At 38.0% G+C, this 20,760-nt stretch overlaps 1 protein-coding gene and 1 pseudogene across 1 annotated transcript in view; one reads left to right on the top strand and one right to left on the bottom strand.

The window, feature by feature from the left end:
* The window catches only part of KIAA1107 (KIAA1107 ortholog), a 70,026-nt gene that overhangs the window by 26,537 nt on the left and 22,729 nt on the right, over nt 1-20,760 (bottom strand). The window contains 4 exon segments of the mRNA XM_006093177.3: nt 509-611; nt 1,040-1,128; nt 7,029-7,125; nt 8,341-8,421. Coding sequence (XP_006093239.1) covers nt 509-611; nt 1,040-1,128; nt 7,029-7,125; nt 8,341-8,421 — 370 coding nt within the window.
* Nucleotides 2,648-2,792, top strand: LOC111826924 (annotated as a pseudogene).

Raw genomic sequence — 20,760 nt, 5'->3', positions numbered from 1 at the left:
TGATAGTGGAAAAGGCACTCTGTAAGTCCATGGATAGTGGCTTTGTCAGAAACACGAGGAGCAATGAAGGCAAATTCATATCCAGAGCAAATGTCTATTCCACTGAGAACACATGCCTTTTCCATGAAGTAGTCCAATGTAATTAACCTGCCACCAGGTAGATAGCTGGTCCTCTTGGGGAATGTTGCCATAGAGAAATTTCAGTGTTATATTCAAATCCACCTTAGTGAGTGAAAGTCCATGCTGTTGAACCAATGATGACTTCCATCCCTGGTACCGAGTACCTTTTGTTCATAAACCAATACATACCTTCCTGCTTCTCTGACTGAACCTTGCCTAATGAATTTGGCACATAGGAAGAGACTCCTAAGGATAGGTTTTCAGAACTGGTTCTGGGTTATCTGGAATACAGCTTTACCTTTATAATTGAAATATTGAAATTATTTATAAACAACTGAATAAACCTCTTGAAGTGAAATACAAACAAGAGTATTCAGGTTATACTTACTAAGGACTGAATCAACATGTTAAGACAATGTTTCTGAATCTCAGGAGGTACATTTGCAAAGTTTCTCTCAGACCAAAACCTTGCAAAATGCTTTACAATCCACCTGTTATAAATAAAAGAATCCCAAGTTAGAGAAATAAAAATATTTTTCATTATAATATTCAACAATATTTGTGTTTTCAATTTGTACATATATATGTTTTGACTAACCTTTACAGTTATTTTTGTGAGCTAAACAGTGGACTTAACTATGCTCTTTTTGGTAAACATATATTTTAAATCCACTTTGGGTTAATATGCATGGATTTTAACATAAGTAATAATGGTTGGGCTAACATAAAATTGATCCCAAGCACCTTGAGTAATAACTAAATCAATATGTCTTTTCAATTGTTACAATTAGGTAAGCATTAAGTTACATATACTGCATCCAAGAAAACCAGCCAAGTCTAAAATTTTCCCAGAAAATTAGGAGAATGAAAGAACAGAATCCCTCAATTAATAGTAACAGCATTACTTCAGATCACTTACTTCATGCAGTCAGCAAAAAGACTTTCCACTCCAACTGAATGAGCGATAATCAGGCATTCCAGTATAGATGCCAAGCTTCTGAGGACGGGCTGAAATTGATAGAAAGCACTATTTTGTTCTTTTTCAACTTACAGAAGCTAAAAGTATTTGATTCATATAGATGATCTGATATATGTACCCAAGTTGCAGAATAAATATGTGTAATTTAAAAATCTGTTATTCTTTTAAAAGGAAGTATTACTAATAACTTCTAGTTTTATAGAACAGCATTTGAGTTCTTTTAGCTGCCAGAATGCACACAATTTCTATTCTAATTCCATTTAGCTTAAATTTTTTAAAGTAAAAGTGGCATAATAATTTCTAGCACATTACATTGCAATATGATTATTTGATCTAATCTGTTTCCTAAAATACAAATATAACTTTTAAGTACATGTGCAATGGAAGGTCCTACACTGACCTCAGATAAAATGATAGAATGTAATTACATCATAATTATATAACACTAGAGGCCCGGTGCATGAAATTCGTGCCCTCGGGGGGGGGGGGGGAGAAGAGGGTGTCCCTCAGCCCAGCCTGCACCCTCTTGCAATCCAGGAAACCTCCGGGGAGTGGGCCTAAGCTGTCAGTTGGACAGCCTTAGTGCTGCCACAGAGGCGGGAGAGGTGGGAGAGGCTCCCGCCACCGCTGCTGCGCTCACCAGCCATGAGCCCGGCTTCTGGCTGAGCGGCATTCCCCCTGTGGGAGCGCACTGACCACCAGGGGGCAGCTCCTGCATTGAGCATCTGCTCCCCGGTGGTCAGTGCATGTTATAGTGACCGGTCGTTCCACTATATGGTCGATTTGCATATTAACCTTTTATTATATAGGCTATATTTTAAAAGCACATATACCAGAAGTAATGAGCTAAAATAACAAATAAATAAAATGTAGATACAAATGAAAACAACTCACTGCTCTTGGCATTAAGCCTCTGTGCTACATGCTGCCCATGTCACATATTTTCAGTTTTTTTGGACTATGTTCCTAAGCACATTTATTGCCCATTAGGGTAAACAAAGTTCAACTTTTCTTTGTACAAAGTAATTAATTGTGATTTAGGGTTTAGACAATAAAGACCAGCAATTAGCCAATTTGTATATATAGTCTTTAAATGTGTACTTCTGGAGATACCCTACTTTCAGAGTAAAAGTTTCTTCAGAAATGCCTCCATCATAGTCCTAATAAGGTCAGTGATTTCCAACCTCTTAAATCATGAATTGCTATTAATTTGATTGTCTAATATCCGTTTCTTTAAAGTGTTATATTAGTGTTTAATAAATTTAATATAAATATTCTGCTTTGCATATTAACAATTGCGTTGTTCCCCTTGGATAACTTGGAGGTACTCTAAGTTGTCCTAAAATCAAAATGACTTAATATATTGATTTTAAAGTAATAATTCTATCAAGTTAAATAAGTTGATTTTCTGACCCACTTTAGGTGAGAGTATTAAACTAGAATGAGGGGACAGACTACTGGTACAGACATATTTGACAACCTAAAAGTTCCCAGAAGTCTGAAAAACTATAAAAGCAAACACAAGAGTTAAAAAGTCTAACAGCCTAAACCCCCTGGCAATGGGCAAGGAGACACCTGATTGGTGGTGTTGCTCTTATATCAGTCAGGGGCAAAGCAGATGTACAGTCCTTAGTTCATCCTAGCTTGATGCCTGTGTCGGTGGCCAGAGCTGTTTCATGCCTGAGGCACATAAAATGAAAAAAAAAAAAAAAAAAAAGTCTAACAGCATAATTTTATTTAGGAACTAGAGGCCCAGTGCACTGGTGGGGTCCCTTGGCCTGGCCTGTGCCCTCTCACAATCCGGGGCCCCTTGGGGAATGTCAGAGAGCTGGTTTCATCCCGATCCCCGCAGGCCAGGCCAAGGGACCCCACCGGTGCATGAATCTGTGCACCGGGCCTCTAGTATGCATATAAGATCTTTGGTTAATCTCTTCCCGCCCTTCCCCCTCCCCCCTCTCCTTTGAGATTCATCAGTCTGTTCCATGTTTCCATGCCTGTGCGTTGAGTGTCTTCCTCCTGGTGGTCACTGTGCATTATAACTACCAGACAGTCAGCCGGTCGCTTAGGCTTTTATATATATAGATGACTAGCCCTCTACAACAAAGTACACTAATTGATATATAACAAGAATAATTTCCATAAAATTATTAAAATAAAAACCATTTACTGCTTAAAGCGAAAACTGGCAAACTATAGCTTGTGGGCCAAATCTAGCCTACCACTGTTTTTGTGAATGAAGTGTTATTGGAACACTGCTATTCTGTTTCATTTATATACTGTCTCTAGCTGCTTTTGCTCTACAACAGCAGAACTGAGTAGTTGTGATAGAGACCACATGGCCTACAAAGCCTAGAATATTTACTATCTGGCTTTTACAGAAAAAGTTTACTGATTCCTGGCTTAACGTATTAACTTTAGCTTTCTGAGAATTTTACTTATATGGAAATGCTGATTCCCAAGTGTTTTTGTAAAAATAGGATGACTCACATTTAGTTATTTTCAAACCCTACTTGTAGAATGTGGAAAGACATATATTTAAATCATTACCTAAAAAATTTAAAACAGTGGCAAAAAATATATAAATCCCACTATAAGCCTGTAAGTCAGCGGTTCTCAACATGTGGGTCGCGACCATCGGAAAACACATATAGCATATCAGATATTTACATTATGATTCATAACAGTAGCAAAATTACAGTTATGAAGTAGCAACGAAAATAATTTTATGGTCGGGGGTCACCACAACATGAAGAATTGTATTAAACGGTTGTGGCATTAGGAAGGTTGAGAACCACTACTCTAAATAAAGTCCCAAAGTCATGTAAAAGGCAAGACTATAAAGTTAATGAAATGACGGAAGTCAGCCTGCCAGGAGTTCCAGGGTCAGTTACCCACCGTATTATACCTAAATTTGTATTACTATGGAGAGTGTTATTAAAGGCTTACTATATTTAAGTCACTGCCAAGAAACTGCATAACTGAGATCTAGAAGTTAAAATTATATATTTAAAGATATGTTCACACAAATATATATTATCAAAATATATAAAGCAAATAATTTAAAGATCAGGTCAATGAAAAGAGAAATATGTTACCACAGCAATACAGACTATATGAAAATACATAAAATAAAGTAAAAAAGTTTTCAACAAAATACCATATTAATAATTTTTTAAATTTCCTTTTCTGTTATTTTGATGGCATCAAATATTATGCCTATTGTTTTTTAAAGTTGAGGGCATTATTGAAAGTAAAATATAAGAAGCTGCATACAACCCATAAGACTATCCATAAAAGAGATTATTTTGTAAATGTTAGATGCAATTGGTCTATTAAGGATTCTCAGCTCAGAGAAGATACTAACATAAAACTTCTTTTTCCCACCTAGCGCTGTCAACCATGCTGTGTCGAAATCCCCCTTATAGGCAAATTTCAGTAGTTTGTGGTTACTTTTGGTATTGAAATTCAGTATACTACTGTTAAACACCTATCTCGTATCTGACTTAAATCACTGACTATATTGATAGTAGAACGTATGGAATAGGGCAGTCGCCCTGCACCTCCAGAGTCTAGGTCTAACACCTGTGGAAGAGGGCTATGGGCAGCTATGGTCACCTTAAGTAACTAACCAGAGACCAACATGGTAGTAGGGAGATGTCCTTGACTTTGCTCTAATTCAGATGTTGGTGTATTGGTGGCCTAGTCTGATTTGGCGGCTCTTTTAGGGGCAGACTAAACTTCACCCGAGTCTCTCAGTGGATAGAGATTCCTCGCAGGGGTCCTCAAACTACGGCCCGCGGGCCACATGCAAATACAAATATTGTATTTGTTCCCGATTTGTTTTTTTACTTCAAAATAAGATATGTGCAGTGTGCACAGGAATTTGTTCATAGTTTTTTTTTTTAAACTATAGTCTGGCCCTCCAACGGTCTGAGGGACAGTGAACTGGCCCCCTGTTTAAAAAGTTTGAGGACCCCTGCTAGTGGTTCATGATGCACAGTGAGTCCCAGGTGGGACACAGTGTCACCAGGCCCTGTATCCTCTAATCTTCATGAACCACTAAGGTCCTTTTCATTCAAAACTTCACTACTGAATCTTTGTGACTCCAGAAGCTTTATTCCCCAAAATCATGTTTATTCAGTTTGTAATTAAAAGAACCAATGAATATTTAATATTAAAAGAGCATCTTTTACTTTGTCTGATGTTAGAATAGCAATAAAAGGAGAGGACATCCAGAAAATTAGATGACCAGGTACAATTCACTCACCAGCAGGATATCAGATGTCGAGTGAACTCCCCATACTTTTTTCTATTTATGATAATAACTATTGTCCCTAATCACCAGGTCAGTACTGGCTTCTCCAGCAAGCCTCCTCCTCCTTTTAGAAATATCCACATTCAAGTATACTCTCACTGGTTTCTGAGGCATATTCCAGGCTCTCCCCAAAAATCTCTTACCACTTTCTTTTTTTCTTTAATGGAAGCTCCAGAGTGGGCTGGTTTTATAGTTATGGTAGACATCCCTCTGGGGGATGCGAAGACATCTTTAGTCTTTATTTGGGATATGCTTGGATCTCCCTCCTAACTTTCATTTGGTTGGGAAGATGGAGGAAGCAGATGAAAGGGAAGGAAAATCTTTCACCAGAATTCTTCACTTTCTACAAAGCTGAGGTCACCACAGACTGCCATCCTGCTAGTTCCCTTACTTATAGAGGCTGGAATAAAGAGTCGAGTAGAGGTAGCTGAATTTAACTGTTCCTCAGTAAACCCTGAGACTGTGATAGTGGTGGTGGTACAAGACCCATCTGTTCATAGCTCTGTTTTAGTACATGGGGTGCTTCCTTAGCTACAACATATAGAGAGCTAGGAAAAGTCCTACCCAACACAAAAATCTAAATTTAATTATTGAAATTATTAAAATTACCAAATTACAATTCATACAATGTATATTGTTGCCTCAAGTATCCAATAAGAGGGGAATATTGATATAAACAATTCTTCTAAGATTTGTTTTTTGTTGATTATAAAAGTAATACATACCATTGTACAAAATTTAAAAAATACAGAAAAACATAAATAAGAATATAAAAAATAACCTATAATCACAGAGTAAATTAAAACAATGAAGAATATAAAAACAATGTACAGCCTGGCCAGTGTGGCTCAGTGGTTGAGTGTTGACCTATAAACCAGGAGATCACGGTTCAATTCCTGGTGAGGGCACATGCCTGGGTTGTGGGCTTGGTTCCCAGTGTGGGGCATGCAGGAGGCAGCTGATCAATGATTCTCTCTCATCATTGATGTTTCTTTTTCTCTCTCCCTTTGCCTTCCTGTCTGAAATCAATAAAAATATATATAAAAAAATAAAAATAAAAACAATGTACAAAATGGAATCTGTACAAATACACAGTATAGGATCTTTTTTTAGACAATAAATTTATATTTACATAAACTAAAATTTAGAAGTCGGTGTTTTAGAAGAGAAATATATTCCACCCCAAGTACATGCTATAAAGAGAAGTGTTAGAAAAAAGGAGTATAATTTCAGGGAAAAGAACCAGGGAAGCACTGTGATAAATGTACCTTGGTAAATGTAGAAGGGAACCTGGGTTCCTGATTTCCTTTCTTTTATTTCCAAACCCTGAGTCCCAGATGTACACTTCTCCATCTCTGAATTGTATAGGATACTCATGTATCCTTTCAATAAACCCACCTCAATTTTATTTAATTTAAAATGATCTTAATGTCTGTGTTTTGTTTTGTTTTAAGTATAGCACATGAGTTATTTGTCAACTAAAGTTCCCATTAAGTTAACTTAATATTTTTAAGCTGTAAACACTTCACTGTCAGAGTTAAAAATCTAGTAGGTAATAATGTCTGACTTTAAGGCATAAGTACTGGGTAAAGATTTCTGAAACTCAATAATTACCTTCTGAAAGAAATTACAGTAATCTCTTCTTAAAATATAGATTGCTACTTCTTTTAATCCTTCTAGTCCATACATATCAGCCATATTGAGTATTTTACTAAAATAAAAATAGATATGGTATTAATTCTCCATTTTAAAAACCAAGGCAAATACATAGTAATTTCCTACTAATATATAGTGTTTTAAAAAAGAAAAACCTAAACTATTATTATTAATTTAATTATAACTTTCTGCCCCACATAATAAATAATCTTTATGGATTACAAAAAGGCCAAAAGTCGAAAGCACTGTCACATGATTTGAATAGTGAATAACAAGAAATAAATTTGAAGATGTTTCAATCAAATTCCTCTCAGAATCGCAGATATATCTCAACATCCAGGAAACTGCTTTGAAGGCTGTTAAAGTTATAAAGTCTTTGCAACAAATCTGTATAATATAAGTTTTGGGGTAGCAAATTGATGCTTATCAGATTGAAATGCTTACAAATGACCCTAAGATTAGAGACATCATGCAATTATTCAAAACGCTTTCAGTCACTTCTTTTATTGGGCAAATATTTCTGAGCACCCATACATACTTTAGGTACTTAGGAAACCAACAAGCCTGGAGAGCAAGATAAATTCATATAGGTTTCCAGGGGGAAAACTTCAGTACTGAATCTTTGTGACTCATGATACTTTCTTTCCCCAAATCATATTTATTCAGTTTGTAAGTAAATAAACCAATGAATATTTAATATTAAAAGAGCAGCTTTCACTTTGATGTTAGAATAGCAATAAAAGGAGAGCACATGCAGAAAATTAGATGACCAGGTACATTTCACTCTCCAATAGAATTTCAGCAGTTTAAATGGCATTTCACTATAGAGCACTTAAGAATCATATCATTGTTGGTCTTTAAAATGCCTATATTCTTAAATTAACTTTAAGGTTTTTCTTTTTCTGTTTTAAGAGACATGCTAAAGTTAAAAAATAAAGTAGTACAATAATTGTTCAAAATTTGACAAAGGTTCAATTTTGTTTTATAAAATCCTCTCATTTATTTTCCAAAACAAATATAAGGTTTTTCTAACATAATTTAAGTCTAATAAAGACTTTTCTTAATCTTATTACTGAGTTGCTAGAACATTTTTTCTTCTAAAAACAGTAACATTATTTTTAGATATTCCCAAATACACACAAGATATGGCAAAACAGGTAATAAAAGTGAAGCTTCTACTTCACTGATACTTTGAAACATAGCTCAACAAAGCAGAAGCCAAAAAATATTAATACTTTTATATTTAAAATAATTAAAAAATAATACATACCCAACATTAGCTTTGTCTGGAAAGTCCAAAGTTCCTCCATATATAAAATACATCATAACATTCATTTCTACATGGTTTATACTGAAAAAAGAAAGGAAAACTAAACGCAAATCCAGAAATAATTAAGGTTTAACTGATATTAATTATACATTCTATTTTCCCATAAACTTTTAGCCAAGATAAAGTTTTTTTTGTTACATTGTTTGTATTTTATACATTTTGTGTTTTTTAAAAATATATTTTATTGATTTTTTACAGAGAGGAAGGGAGAGGGATAGAGAGTTAGAAACATCGATGACAGAGAAACATCGATCAGCTGCCTCCTGCACACCTCCTACTGGGGATGTGACCGCAACCAACGTACATGCCCTTGTCTGGAATCGAACCTGGGACCCGTCAGTCCATAGACCGACGCTCTATCCACTGAGCCAAACCGGCTAGGGCATAGCCCAGATAAAGTTTTAATCTCACTTTTATCTAAAGAATATATTCTTCAAATAACATCCATGCAGGTATGCCATTAATTTAATATGAAGTATGATTGCAGCTATGGCTTTTTATATGTTATAAAGTGTTATTAGCAAATTATCACACCACTGATTACTTATTATTTATTATGGTTTAGCCTCACATTTTCTCTCCTCAGTTCTATGACAGAATCCTTTTGATACCGTTGTAATAAACCCAGTTATCAGTTATTAATTAACAGGGAAGGAACAAAGGGAAGGCAAATATTATAGGCATGCCCAGTAAATTCTGGGTGACATAGGGAAGGTACTTGTCAGTCGCACCTGGGAACAGGTCATTGGGCAGAGTAGGTGTGGTCACTGCAAGCACAGGAAGACTTGAGATACATAAGCTCCTAAACAAAGGAGTGCCCTCTCTTGCCTCTTGCTCGCTCTTGTGTCCTGAGCTCCTGGCTCTATTGTTGCAGGGGGTACACTCCCCTGCATTTGCCCACACAATGGACTGATGGACTGGAACTAGCCTGATGCTGTGCTGGACCCAATTCCAACATGGAATGGAAACTAGACTCTGGCTTTGCTTCTAGCACCGCTGAATCCCCAGTTGCATATCTTCTTGGACTGGTTTAAGGGAAATGGGACTTTAGAAACTGAGGGATGTAATTCCACACAAATGAAGCTTTCGACCACATCTCATCCTCCCATGGGAGCCTCCGGAAATGCTTATTCCAGCAGCACCCCAAGAACCCTACTCTCACCAGCAACAGAGAAAGGCATTCTCTGATAACATTTTCATATGGGTTTCCTGCCTAAAATAATCTCCTTGCTTTCCATTTCTCACACTGCCATTAGAGTGACTTTGCTAAAATATAAATCTGATATAGTCCTTCCACTTCAACAATTCTCCATAGTCCACAAGAAAAAAAGTCCAAATTCCTTAGTGTGGTGTACAGTATTCATTATCATCTGACTTCTGGTTCTTCCTCTCTAGCAGCTGTTCCAAGAAAAGTGAACTACTTATTTCCTATACCAGAACTACCTGTAATTCCTTATACATCCATGCCTTAGCACATACTGTTCACTTGGCTGAAAATGCTCTCCTGTTGCCCGGATGGTATGGTACAGTGGTTAGGCGTCAACCCATGAACCAGAAGGTTATGGTTCAATTCCCGGTCAGGGCACATGCCTGGGTTGCCAGCTCCATCCCCAGTAAGGGATATGCAGGAGGCAGCCGATCAATGATTCTCTCTCATCATTGACGTATCTATCTCACCCTCTCCTCCTTTCCTTTCTGAAATAAACAAAAATATACTTTTAAAAAAATCCTCTCCCTATTTACTTCATTCAGACACAAGACATGTGATTCTTTATCTCTGATTTTTTTCCTTAGTGCCCTAAGGCAAAAAAAATCACTGACTGTTAAACACAATAATAACTAACATCTATATTGAGCACTTATTATGAATCAGTCACTGAGCTAATAAGCATTTTGAATGCCATTAGCACATTTAATCATCATAACAACTCAACAGTAGGTACCATTATTAGTCTCATTTTATAGATGAAAAAACTGAAATTAAGTAACTTGCCCCAGGTCAAATGGGTAGTGATGGATTGGAATTTAAATCCAGGCAGACAGATTCCAAAGCCTGGGCTCTTCAGAAGTATGCTATATATACTTTCATTATCACATTTATCAAACTGACTTGTAATATCTTTATTTATATATTTGTTTCTCCTTCTAAACTGAGTTATGTGAGGGGAGGGTTTGTATCTTAGTTATCCTTGCATCTCTAGTAGCAGCAGAATGTCAGCATTGATTCACTATCCCAGGATGAGAAGATTTCCCATTTCCCACATAGCACTGGAGCTATGCAGTGGAATCAGAGTGAGGACAGTGCTGATAAGACACCCATAGTTTGTTAAGCATAGGACCTAATATCTGCTAAACTTTAAGGAATGAATAAAAGGAAGAAGGCAAGAAGATAAGAAATGGAGTCCCACAGGGCAGTACTTAGAAAGGTGTTTGCTTTGATTCTATGGCCTTAAATACATGCTTAATAAATGTTTAATGAAATGTTTAAATAAATGGCTTATTAGGGCACTTATAGCTATATCATCTTTCAAAACCTTCAGAGGAACACACTGAGTTATAATATATATATACATATATATATATATTTATTAATTTTATAAATATAAATTTGTCCTTGCTATGGCTAAGTACTGGTTTCTACTGTTTCAAAATTCCAATCTTTAATACTTTGGAAAAAAGTCAATTCCTAATGTTCTCATTTATATACTATGGATATGACAAGAATAATTTTGACATATTACCTATAGCCTATTAATCTAAATACTAGCATAATTACTAGAATGTATACTATTCCATACACTTTTCCTCAAATATCAAGAGCCATTCTTGTCAATGTTAATGAGAATTAGCCATTTATGTTGAAAGAATGGTTTAAGACTTGACATATTTAAGCAAAAAATAATGACTAAATAAAAACAAAAGTAGTTTTATTGACATAAATAGCAAAATCTAGACATGAGTCTATATATCAATATAAATGACAGCTATAAAAATAGCAAGAAACCATTTTCCTGCTGTCTTGACAGATGTTTTGTTGTAAGTCATTTGTATTTTTACTAAAAGTGTCTGAAAGACATGATCAACTGACCTAAAAGAGTAACAAGTTACTCCAATAGTCCACAGTTTAAATGGGAAGAGTTAAAGCACTATTTCCATTTAAATATAATCAGAATAGAAGCTTGTAGGAGATGAAAACATTATATATACTCAGAGTCAGAACAAAGAAAAATGTATGAGGACAGAACTCTAAGATCAGAGAGCAAACATACTCCTATTCTACTAAAATCTCTGAGCTTCCAAAAGTTCCAAGTCCCTATGTATGTGGGTTAAAGTAACATATGGACTCCATTCATTCGTTCATTCATCTGTTCACATTCAATATTTATTGAATGATAGGCTCTATTCTAGACCTTGAGGATACAAGAAGCTTGCATTCTAGAAGGAGGGCATGGGCAATAAATATGTAAACAAATATATAAACAAGATAATTTTTAAAAAAATATATTTTATTGATTTTTTACAGAGAAGAAGGGAGAGAGATAGAGAGTTAGAAACATCGATGAGAGAGAAACATCGACCAGCTGCCTCCTGCACATCTCCCACTGGAGATGTGCCCGCAACCCAGGTACATGCCCTTGACCGGAATCGAACCTGGGACCTTTCAGTCCGCAGGCCGACGCTCTATCCACTGAGCCAAACCGGTTTCAGCTAAACAAGATAATTTTAATAGTGAAACGTATCATGAAGACAATACAACAGGATAATATAAAGGAGAATAACTGGAAAGTTTGGCTGTAGCTACTTTAGTTGGGATAGTCTGGGAAAGCCCAGGGACCAGATCATGCAGGGTCTTGTGGGTTATGGTAAAGATTTGGATTTAATTCTAACTGTGATGAGCAGGCACTGAGGATTTTAATCAGAAGAGAAATATGATCTGATTTATATTTTGAAAGATCATACTGAAGGTTCAGAGCAATCCCCAGAAATCTCCTAAGGGAGATGAGACAATCCAATTTCATGCTTCAAAGCCCCAAGCCACCACTGGAGGACATCTATGTATAGAAAATGGAAATATGTGAGGTTTCTTTACAGAAATACTGCTGGGCTTCAGCTTCCAGTATAGGAATTGGTAAATCTCTCTTCTTCCACCAGAACAGGAGAACTTCTTCCAAGTATACCCTTCTACCTACCAACTCTGGAGCATGGGTAGAAGTAGGGTTGTAGGGTTGTAGGACTCTACTATTCCTACCTCAATTTGTTAAAGGCTGTCTCACTTGAAAAATATTACATGCATTATGTCTTTGAGTTACTACTCATTAAGAACACTGTGGTTCTTTTCTGTGAGGACAGACAGGATTTCATTCTAATCTGTTGCAGAAAACATCCTGCAGACATGTAACACTGGCCCAGTTCCAAGACAGGCTGCTGATCAAGCAACGCAGGCACTGCTGTCCTGGTATCGGTAATGACCCTCACTTGAACCCATTTCCCTCTAGAAAATGAGAACAATCTAATTTAGGAGGGAAAAAAAGATAAGACAAATATTATTGAGCACTACAGCCTATGTACCAAGCACTATGCCAGGTTGTTTCCTTGCGGTATTTCATTTAATCTTTTCAACAACCTCAGAAAGTTCAGGGAAAGTAAGCAATGTTCCTAAAGTCATATAAAAAGTTTGGACTGGATGTAGGAGTGCCTCTGAAAACACCAGAGCCCATTATCTTTCTACTATACCACACGACCCCCGGAAACATCTACCCAGCTTTACAGTATAAGTTAATATGAAAACAGAATTTGTTATAATATACAAATCCCTAAAAGATGTGATTTTTTTTAAAGTAAAATTTCTAAATTCCCTTTACTCTTCCAATGGCTTTTATTAAACCATGATACTAATAACATTTTAGATAGTAATTTGAGACATTCTTCTTTCATTTTAGTGTTAGAAAACCTTGCTTTTATTACTCAAGGTAAGAGAAATGGAACTCAGTTCCAATGTGCTAGCATGAGAAGTGAAAAAGCCAATTGGGAGTGAGCCCTCACTGCTGATACAGCAGCTCTGGGTAAGATGAACCAGTAAGAAGCAGAGCCTTGCTTATACAACAGAAGTGAAGAGGAAATACCGAAAGAGGAGTGAGCCTGGTCATTGGTGGCATTACTGTACCAATTTGGATGACACTTGAAACAAATTTGGTTTCTTCTATTTGGCTTTCCTTTGAATAAGCAATTACAGTCTGTCAGAAGTAGTCAAGCCATATTATAAAGGTAAATATTTATCCATTACCTCCATCAAAATCAAAGATGGGGAATTACAGGTGAGGGAATAGGGACCAATAGTTGATGCCACTAATTCTTTCTTTTCTACAGATCTCTTAATAAAGAGAAATCATTTTTAAAAGTCTGTGTATTTTGAATGTTTAATCTAATGGCTCATGAGGGTTGATTAAGGACTGCCTTTATTCCTATTGCTAAACTCAGAAGTAACCTTGAACAATATATACAGATAAAGGTGGAGCCGCTCTGCTTGAAGAGGCACCCTTTCCAAAGGCCTTCCCCTCAGACCCCAATCCCACAGCTGTGCTCCCTAACATACCCATCAAGATCTTTAGGGTCCTGTGAGATAAAATTTGAAAGTCACTGATTTAAACAGTGGAGGCTGGTTAGCTAGCTCAAAAACACATAGCAACAGGGAACTTGTAATTTCTTCAGTGACTGTGATAGAATAGATTCTGAATAAAACATCAAATGCATATTTAGCATAAGCACTTATTTACCCAGTGACCCCCCAGGAACACATTTAACTTATCTGATCTTGTTTTTATTTATCTGCAATATGTGACTAGACCTGCTCTCTCAAAGACTGATTCTAAAAATGAAAGGGCATAGTAAATGTGAAAGAAGTCTAGAAAATATATGGTGTTATACTGTAAGATATTATTACTGCTGAGGACAGAATCTATTACTGCTGGAGACAGAAACAAAGATATAAAATAAAAGGTAGCAGGTAGTAAAAATTGTCACTAAATGTACAGGAACTAAGATTTCTTCCAGGAAAAAATCAGACATGTGCTTTCTATAAAATTACTTTCCCCCTCTGTGGAATAAGGTTCCAAAATCATATGCTTTTGTTTGAGAATTTACAAATAATATTTCAACTATGTTTAACAATAATTAGCACTATGCAGTACATTTATACCTAGACTAAAGGCCCATTACATGACATTCGTGCACTGGGGTGGGGAGGGGTCCCTCAGCCTGGCCCGCACCCTCCTGCAGTCCAGGACCCTTGGGGGATGTCCGCCTAAGGCAGCAGGTGGACATCTCCCAAGGGGTCCTTAGCGCTGCCACAGAGGTGGTAGAGGCTCCCGCCACCGCCGCTGCACTCACCAGCTGTGAGCCCGGCTTCTGGCTGAGCAGCGCTTCCCCTGTGAGAGTGCACTGACCATCAGAGAGCAGCTCCTGCATTAAGCATCTGCTCCCTGGTGGTCAGTGCGTGTCATAGGGACCGGTCGTTCTGCTATTCGGTCGATTTTCATATTAGGGTTTTATTATATAGGATTGCAGATATTGTTACCATTTTTTACTTACAGCATAATTTTTTTAATTTTATTTTTCAATATTACAGTTTACATTCAATATTATTTTATATTAGCTTCAGGTGTACAGGATAGTAGTTAGATATTTCCAGTACCCACCTGGTAGCATACATAAGTTATTACAATATTATTGACTATATTTCCTATGATGTATTTTACATCCCTGTGACTATTTTATGACTACCAATTTTTACGTTTTAATCCCTTCACCTTTTTCACTCAGTCCCCCAAATCTCTCTCCCCTCTGGCAACCATCAGTCTGTTTCTGTTTTGTTCGTTTATATTGTTCTTTAGATTCCACATATAAGTGAAATCATATGGTATTTATCTTTCTCTGATGGACTTACTTCACTTAGCATACTACCCTGTAGATCATCAATGCTGTCACAAATGGTAAGATTTCATTCTCTTTTTTATGGCTGAGTAATTTTCCATTGTAAATATGTACCACAGCTTTTTTATCCACTTGTCTATTGATAGGCACTTGGGTTGCTTCCATATCTTAGCTATTATAAATAACACTGCAATGAACATAAAGGTGCATATATTCTTTTGAATTAGTGTTTTAGGTTCTTCAGATATATTCCCAGAAGTGGAATTGCTGGGTCATAAGGCAGTTCTACTTTTAATTTTTTGAGGAAACTCCATACTGTATTCCTTAGTGGCTGCAAGTCTGCATTTCCACCAACAGTGCATTCCCCTTTCCTTCACTTGATGTTTGTTGATTTATTAATGATAGCCATTCTGACAGAGTGAAGTGATATCACATTGTGATTTTACTTTGCATTTTTCTGATGCATAATCAGATACTTCTTTTGACTTTTATCTCACTACACAGAATCACATGATTTTTAATGAATACCAAAAAGTTGTAGTCTGAGTCAAATTAGTGTTTTCTTTCCATTTACATTTTTATGGAATTCAGTTCTAATGAGAGTGGATTCATAGTTTTAAAAAATGATTTCTAAAACATCTGAAACAGTCCCTGAACAAGTTTCCAAAATTACACCACAGTAATTATCCCTAGGATTGGCACACATAGAAAGACTCTGGCCCTAGCCGACTTGGCTTAGTGGATAGAGCGTCAACCTGCGGACTGAGGGGTCCCGGGTTCGATTCCGGCCAAGGGCACATGCCTGGGTTGTGGGCTTGATCCCCAGTAGGGGGCGTGCAGGAGGCAGCTGATCAATGATTCTCTCTTATCATTGATGTTTCCATCTCTCTCTCCTTCTCCCTTCCTCTCTGAAATCAATAAAGAAATATATTTTTTAAAAAAAGACTCTGGCCTCTGCTAGCACTATCCTTATATTCAGGGGTATTTTAAATTCATCAGAAAGAAAGAGATCTTATCAGTAGGATACCTATATCTTTCAGGTGGTTTTTCAACAATGATGATAAAATGTCACCAATTCATCCATCTACACATTCCTTTTACCTCAAGGATAATAAACTTTTTTAGCTTGGTGTTTAAAATCTTCCATAATCAGAAACTACCTGATTACCACAGGAAGCAGGTAAAGAGGTGAATAAAATGGTTAAAGATGGTCAAAAGGTACAAACTTATAGTTATAAGATAAATAAACCCTGGGGTTGTAATGTATGGCATGGTGACTATAGATAACAATACATATTGTATATTTAAAAGTTGCTAAGAGACTAGATCTTAAAAATTCTCATCACAAGAAAAAAAATTGTAACTATGGGTGGTGATGGATGTTAACTATCATTTCACAATATATACATATAGTTAATCATTCGTTGTAAGCTTAAGAATAATATTATGCTATATAATAATATCTCAACAAAATATTAAAAAATATTTTTTTCAGAGAGAAAGGGAGAGGGAGAGAGAGAGAAACATCAATGATGAGAGGGACTCATTGATTGGATGCCTCCTGCACGCCCCTCTCCGGGGATCAAGCCAGCAACCCAGCATGTGCCCTTGACTGGAATCGAACCCGGGACCCTTCAGTCCCCAGGCTGGCGCTCTATCCACTGAGCCAAAACCAGCTAGGGCTCAATAAAATATTTTAAAATAAATTAATAAAAGAGAAGTTCAGCTGGAAAGATAACAGGGTTACTTAGATGCAACATTACTTTTTTCCTTTTTCTTTTTGTTAATCCCCACCTGAGGACATTTTCCCCATTGATTTCTAAAGAGAGGAGAAGGGAGGGAAGAAGGGAGGAAGTGAGGGAGGAGGTCAGAGAAAGAAACACTGTTGTGAAAGAGAGACATTGATTAATTGCCTCCCACACGTGGCCCTGGTCAAACCTGCAACCCAGATACTTGCCTTGACCTAGGAATCGAACCTGCGACTTTTCTGTGCACAGGTCGACACTCTAACCACTGAACAATACTAGCCAGGGCAGCAAACGTTATTTTTTAAATATCATCAAAGCAATTCATGTTATATTTTGATGCTATATTAGTGAAAAAATAGAAGAAAAATAAACTTTCCATATATAAGTATTTTATGCATGTGAGGGACAAATTAGTTAGGGAGGAAGTTTATTTTAGTAGTAATATCAAGTAAAAACTTGGTGATTTTATATATATCCTATATAATAAAGAACTAATATGCTAATTAGACCAAACAGCAGAACAACCATCTAGATGACCTTCCAGACGACCATCTGGACGAAGCCGGGGCTGCGAGGGCCGAGCCCCTTGCACGAATTTCATGCATCGGGCCTCTAGTAGATAGATAGATGATAGATAGGCAGACAGATAGATATTTACATCCTACATTATTTCTCTTTATTACCATTTCATTAGTATCTAGTCTTGTTTTTTCTTAAAAATCACATACACTGTAATAAAAGAATACACATGATTTCATGGATACATAATTGAAATCACTAACAGTGGCAGTTGCTGAAACGATACTCAAAAGTTAGGCTGCTATATGTGTATTGAAATTGTGGTAGTATAATTAAAATGTAACCATGGTATAAAAGAAAATGGTTTGGGCTCTTTTTTAAATGTGTTTCATTTTTTAAAAAATATATATTTTATTGATTTTTTAACAGAGAAGAAGGGAGAGGGATAGAGAGTTAGAAACATAGATGAGAGAGAAACATCTACCAGCTGCCTCCTGCACACCCCCTACTAGGGATGTGCCCACAACCAAGGTACATTCCCTTGCCCGGAATCGAACCTGGGACCTTTCAGTCCGCAGGCAAACGCTCTATCCACTGAGCCAAACCAGTTAGGGCAATATGTGTTTCATTTCTATTATGTGAATAAAATACAAAAAATAAAACACATTACATATTCTTACAAATGTTTCAAAATTCTATGCTTTATAGAGAGGAATTTGGAGCATATAAGATCTTCCAAATTTGGAAACTACCTGGTTGCCAGAAGCAGGTGGTATAGGCCAGTGGTCGGCAAACTCATTAGTCAACAGAGCCAAATATCAACAGTACAACGATTGAAATTTCTTTTGAGAGCCAAATTTTTTAAACTTAAACTATATAGGAAGGTACATTGTTATTAACTTAATTAGGGTACTCCTAAGCTGGCCTTTGCTAAAAACGTCCTCAATCTGAGGGGTCGACCTCAGTGAATGTACCCCCACTTCTTCTAACACCACTTCTTCAAAATAGACTCGCCCAGGTGGAAAACTGACGTCTGCGCATGGGCTACGAAGTTTCAATCGCACTGTACGTGCGCGCCCGCACGTGGTATGTTGTGGAAGAGCCACACTCAAGAGGCCAAAGAGCCGCATGTGGCTCGCTAGCTGCGGTTTGCCGACCACTGGTATAGGGTGAAGGTAGTCTAAAGGTACTTTTAGTTAGTAAAAGGAAGCAGATGTTGTAACCTAGAAGGCTCAAGATTATATGCCTGTGTGACAAATACAAATCCAGTAAGAAATTATGAATACTTTCCCTGCACCCACTGTTATAGAATTGCCAGTATCACCATTTCATGCCTAAGCCTCTGGCCAAAACTGACCCCAGCAAGGAAACATCTCTGGTGAAAATGATGCAGAATTGAGAAACTCCCTCAGAACTCCCAGGCAATTTCCCTGAGAAAGCCCTCCCCCATACTGTACGCTATAGAATCTTGCAGTTATCATCTGTGACCAAAATGTTCCATTTCACCATTTATAGAAATGGTCCATTTCATCTTTTTTTTTTAATGTTACATGCAATAAACTTTAATATTTCAAGAGGAAGTAGTTCATCTTGGAAGTTTAAATAAAGTGCCATCAATTATATAGATTCACCATTGTACTATCATAGATCACTGAAATCCACACCTTTCCAAATTAGTCTTTAAAAAAGAAAAATAAGAAAATATAAAAAAATAAAAACAACAACAAATTTTAAAAAAGAAAAAAGAAACTACCTGTCACAGACTGAATATTTGTGTTCCCCCACCCTCCCAAATTCATATACGGAACCCTAACTCGCCAGTGTGGCTATATTTGGAGATAGGGCTTCTAAGGAAATAATAACAAAAACAGATCTAGAGACAGAGAAGCATCGATCAGACTGTCAAACCTCAGAGGGAAGGTAGGGGAGGGTGTGGGTAAAGGGGAGAGATCAACCAAAGGACTTGTATGCATGTATATAAGCCTAACCAATGGACACAGACACCAGGGGGGTGAGGGCATGGAGGGGTGGGGGGAGAATGGGGGGGATTAAGGACACATATGTAATACCTTAATCAATAAAGAAAAAAAAAGGTTAAATGAGGTAATTAGGGTGAGGCCCTGCCCTGATGTGATAAGATTAGTGTCCTTATACTACTAAGAAACACCAAAGCACTCTCTCTCGCTCACCTTCCTTTCACCTCCCCACCCCACCGCCATGAGCTGAGGAAAGGGGATGAGCACACAGGGAAAAGTGGCTGCCTGCAATCGAAGGACCCATAGTAAGACCTCTCACTAGACACGAACCTTGTTGGCACTTTGAATTTGCAGAACTGTGAGAAAATAAATTCTGTTGTTTAAGCTATCTAGTCTGAGAAGATTGATACACTATCTCTATTATTACTAAACTAGAGGCCCAGTACACGAAATTCGTGCATGGGGGGGTCCCCTCAGCCCAGCCTGCACCCTCTCCAATCTGGGACCTCTCGGGGGATGTCCGACTGCCAGTTTAGGCCCGATCCTAGGGATCGGGCCTAAAGCGGCAGTCAGACATCCCTCTCACAATCCTAGACTGCTGGCTCCTAATCACTCACCTGCCTGCCTGCCTGGTCACTCCTAACTGTGCCCCCCTGCCAGCCTGATCGCCCCTAATTGCCCCCCCATGCTGGCCTGGTCGCCCCCAACTGTCCCCTCTCTGCTGGCCTGGTTGCTCCTAACTGCCTCCCCCCCACCTGATCACCCCTTACTGCACCCCCTGCTGATCACCCCTTACTGCATCTCCTGCTGGTCTGGTCACCCCCCAACTGCCCCCCCTGCCAGCCAAGTCGCCCCTCACTGCCGCCCCTGCCAGTCTAATTGTCCCCAACTTCCCCCCCTGCCGGCCTGGTCGCCCCCAACTGCCCCCCCCCATCAGCCAAGTTACCCCTCACTGCTCCCCCGCCCATTTAATCGTTCCCAACTCCCCCCCCCCCCCGCCCCGCCAGCCTGGTTGCCCCTCACTGCACGCCCCCTGCTGGCCTGGTCACCCCTAACTGCCCCCCCTGGCCTGGTCACCTCTTACTGCACCCCCTGCCGGCCGGGTCGCCCTCAACTGCCCCCCTCTGCTGGCCTGGTCGCTCCTAACTGCCCCCCCAGCTGGCCTGGTGACTCCTTACTGCACCCCC

The sequence above is a fragment of the Myotis lucifugus genome, unplaced genomic scaffold, assembly GCF_000147115.1.
Source record: "Myotis lucifugus unplaced genomic scaffold, Myoluc2.0 scaffold_110, whole genome shotgun sequence".
NCBI lineage: Eukaryota > Metazoa > Chordata > Mammalia > Chiroptera > Vespertilionidae > Myotis > Myotis lucifugus.
Note: the sequence above shows the minus strand (reverse complement) of the source record. Positions and strands in the feature narration are given on the sequence as shown.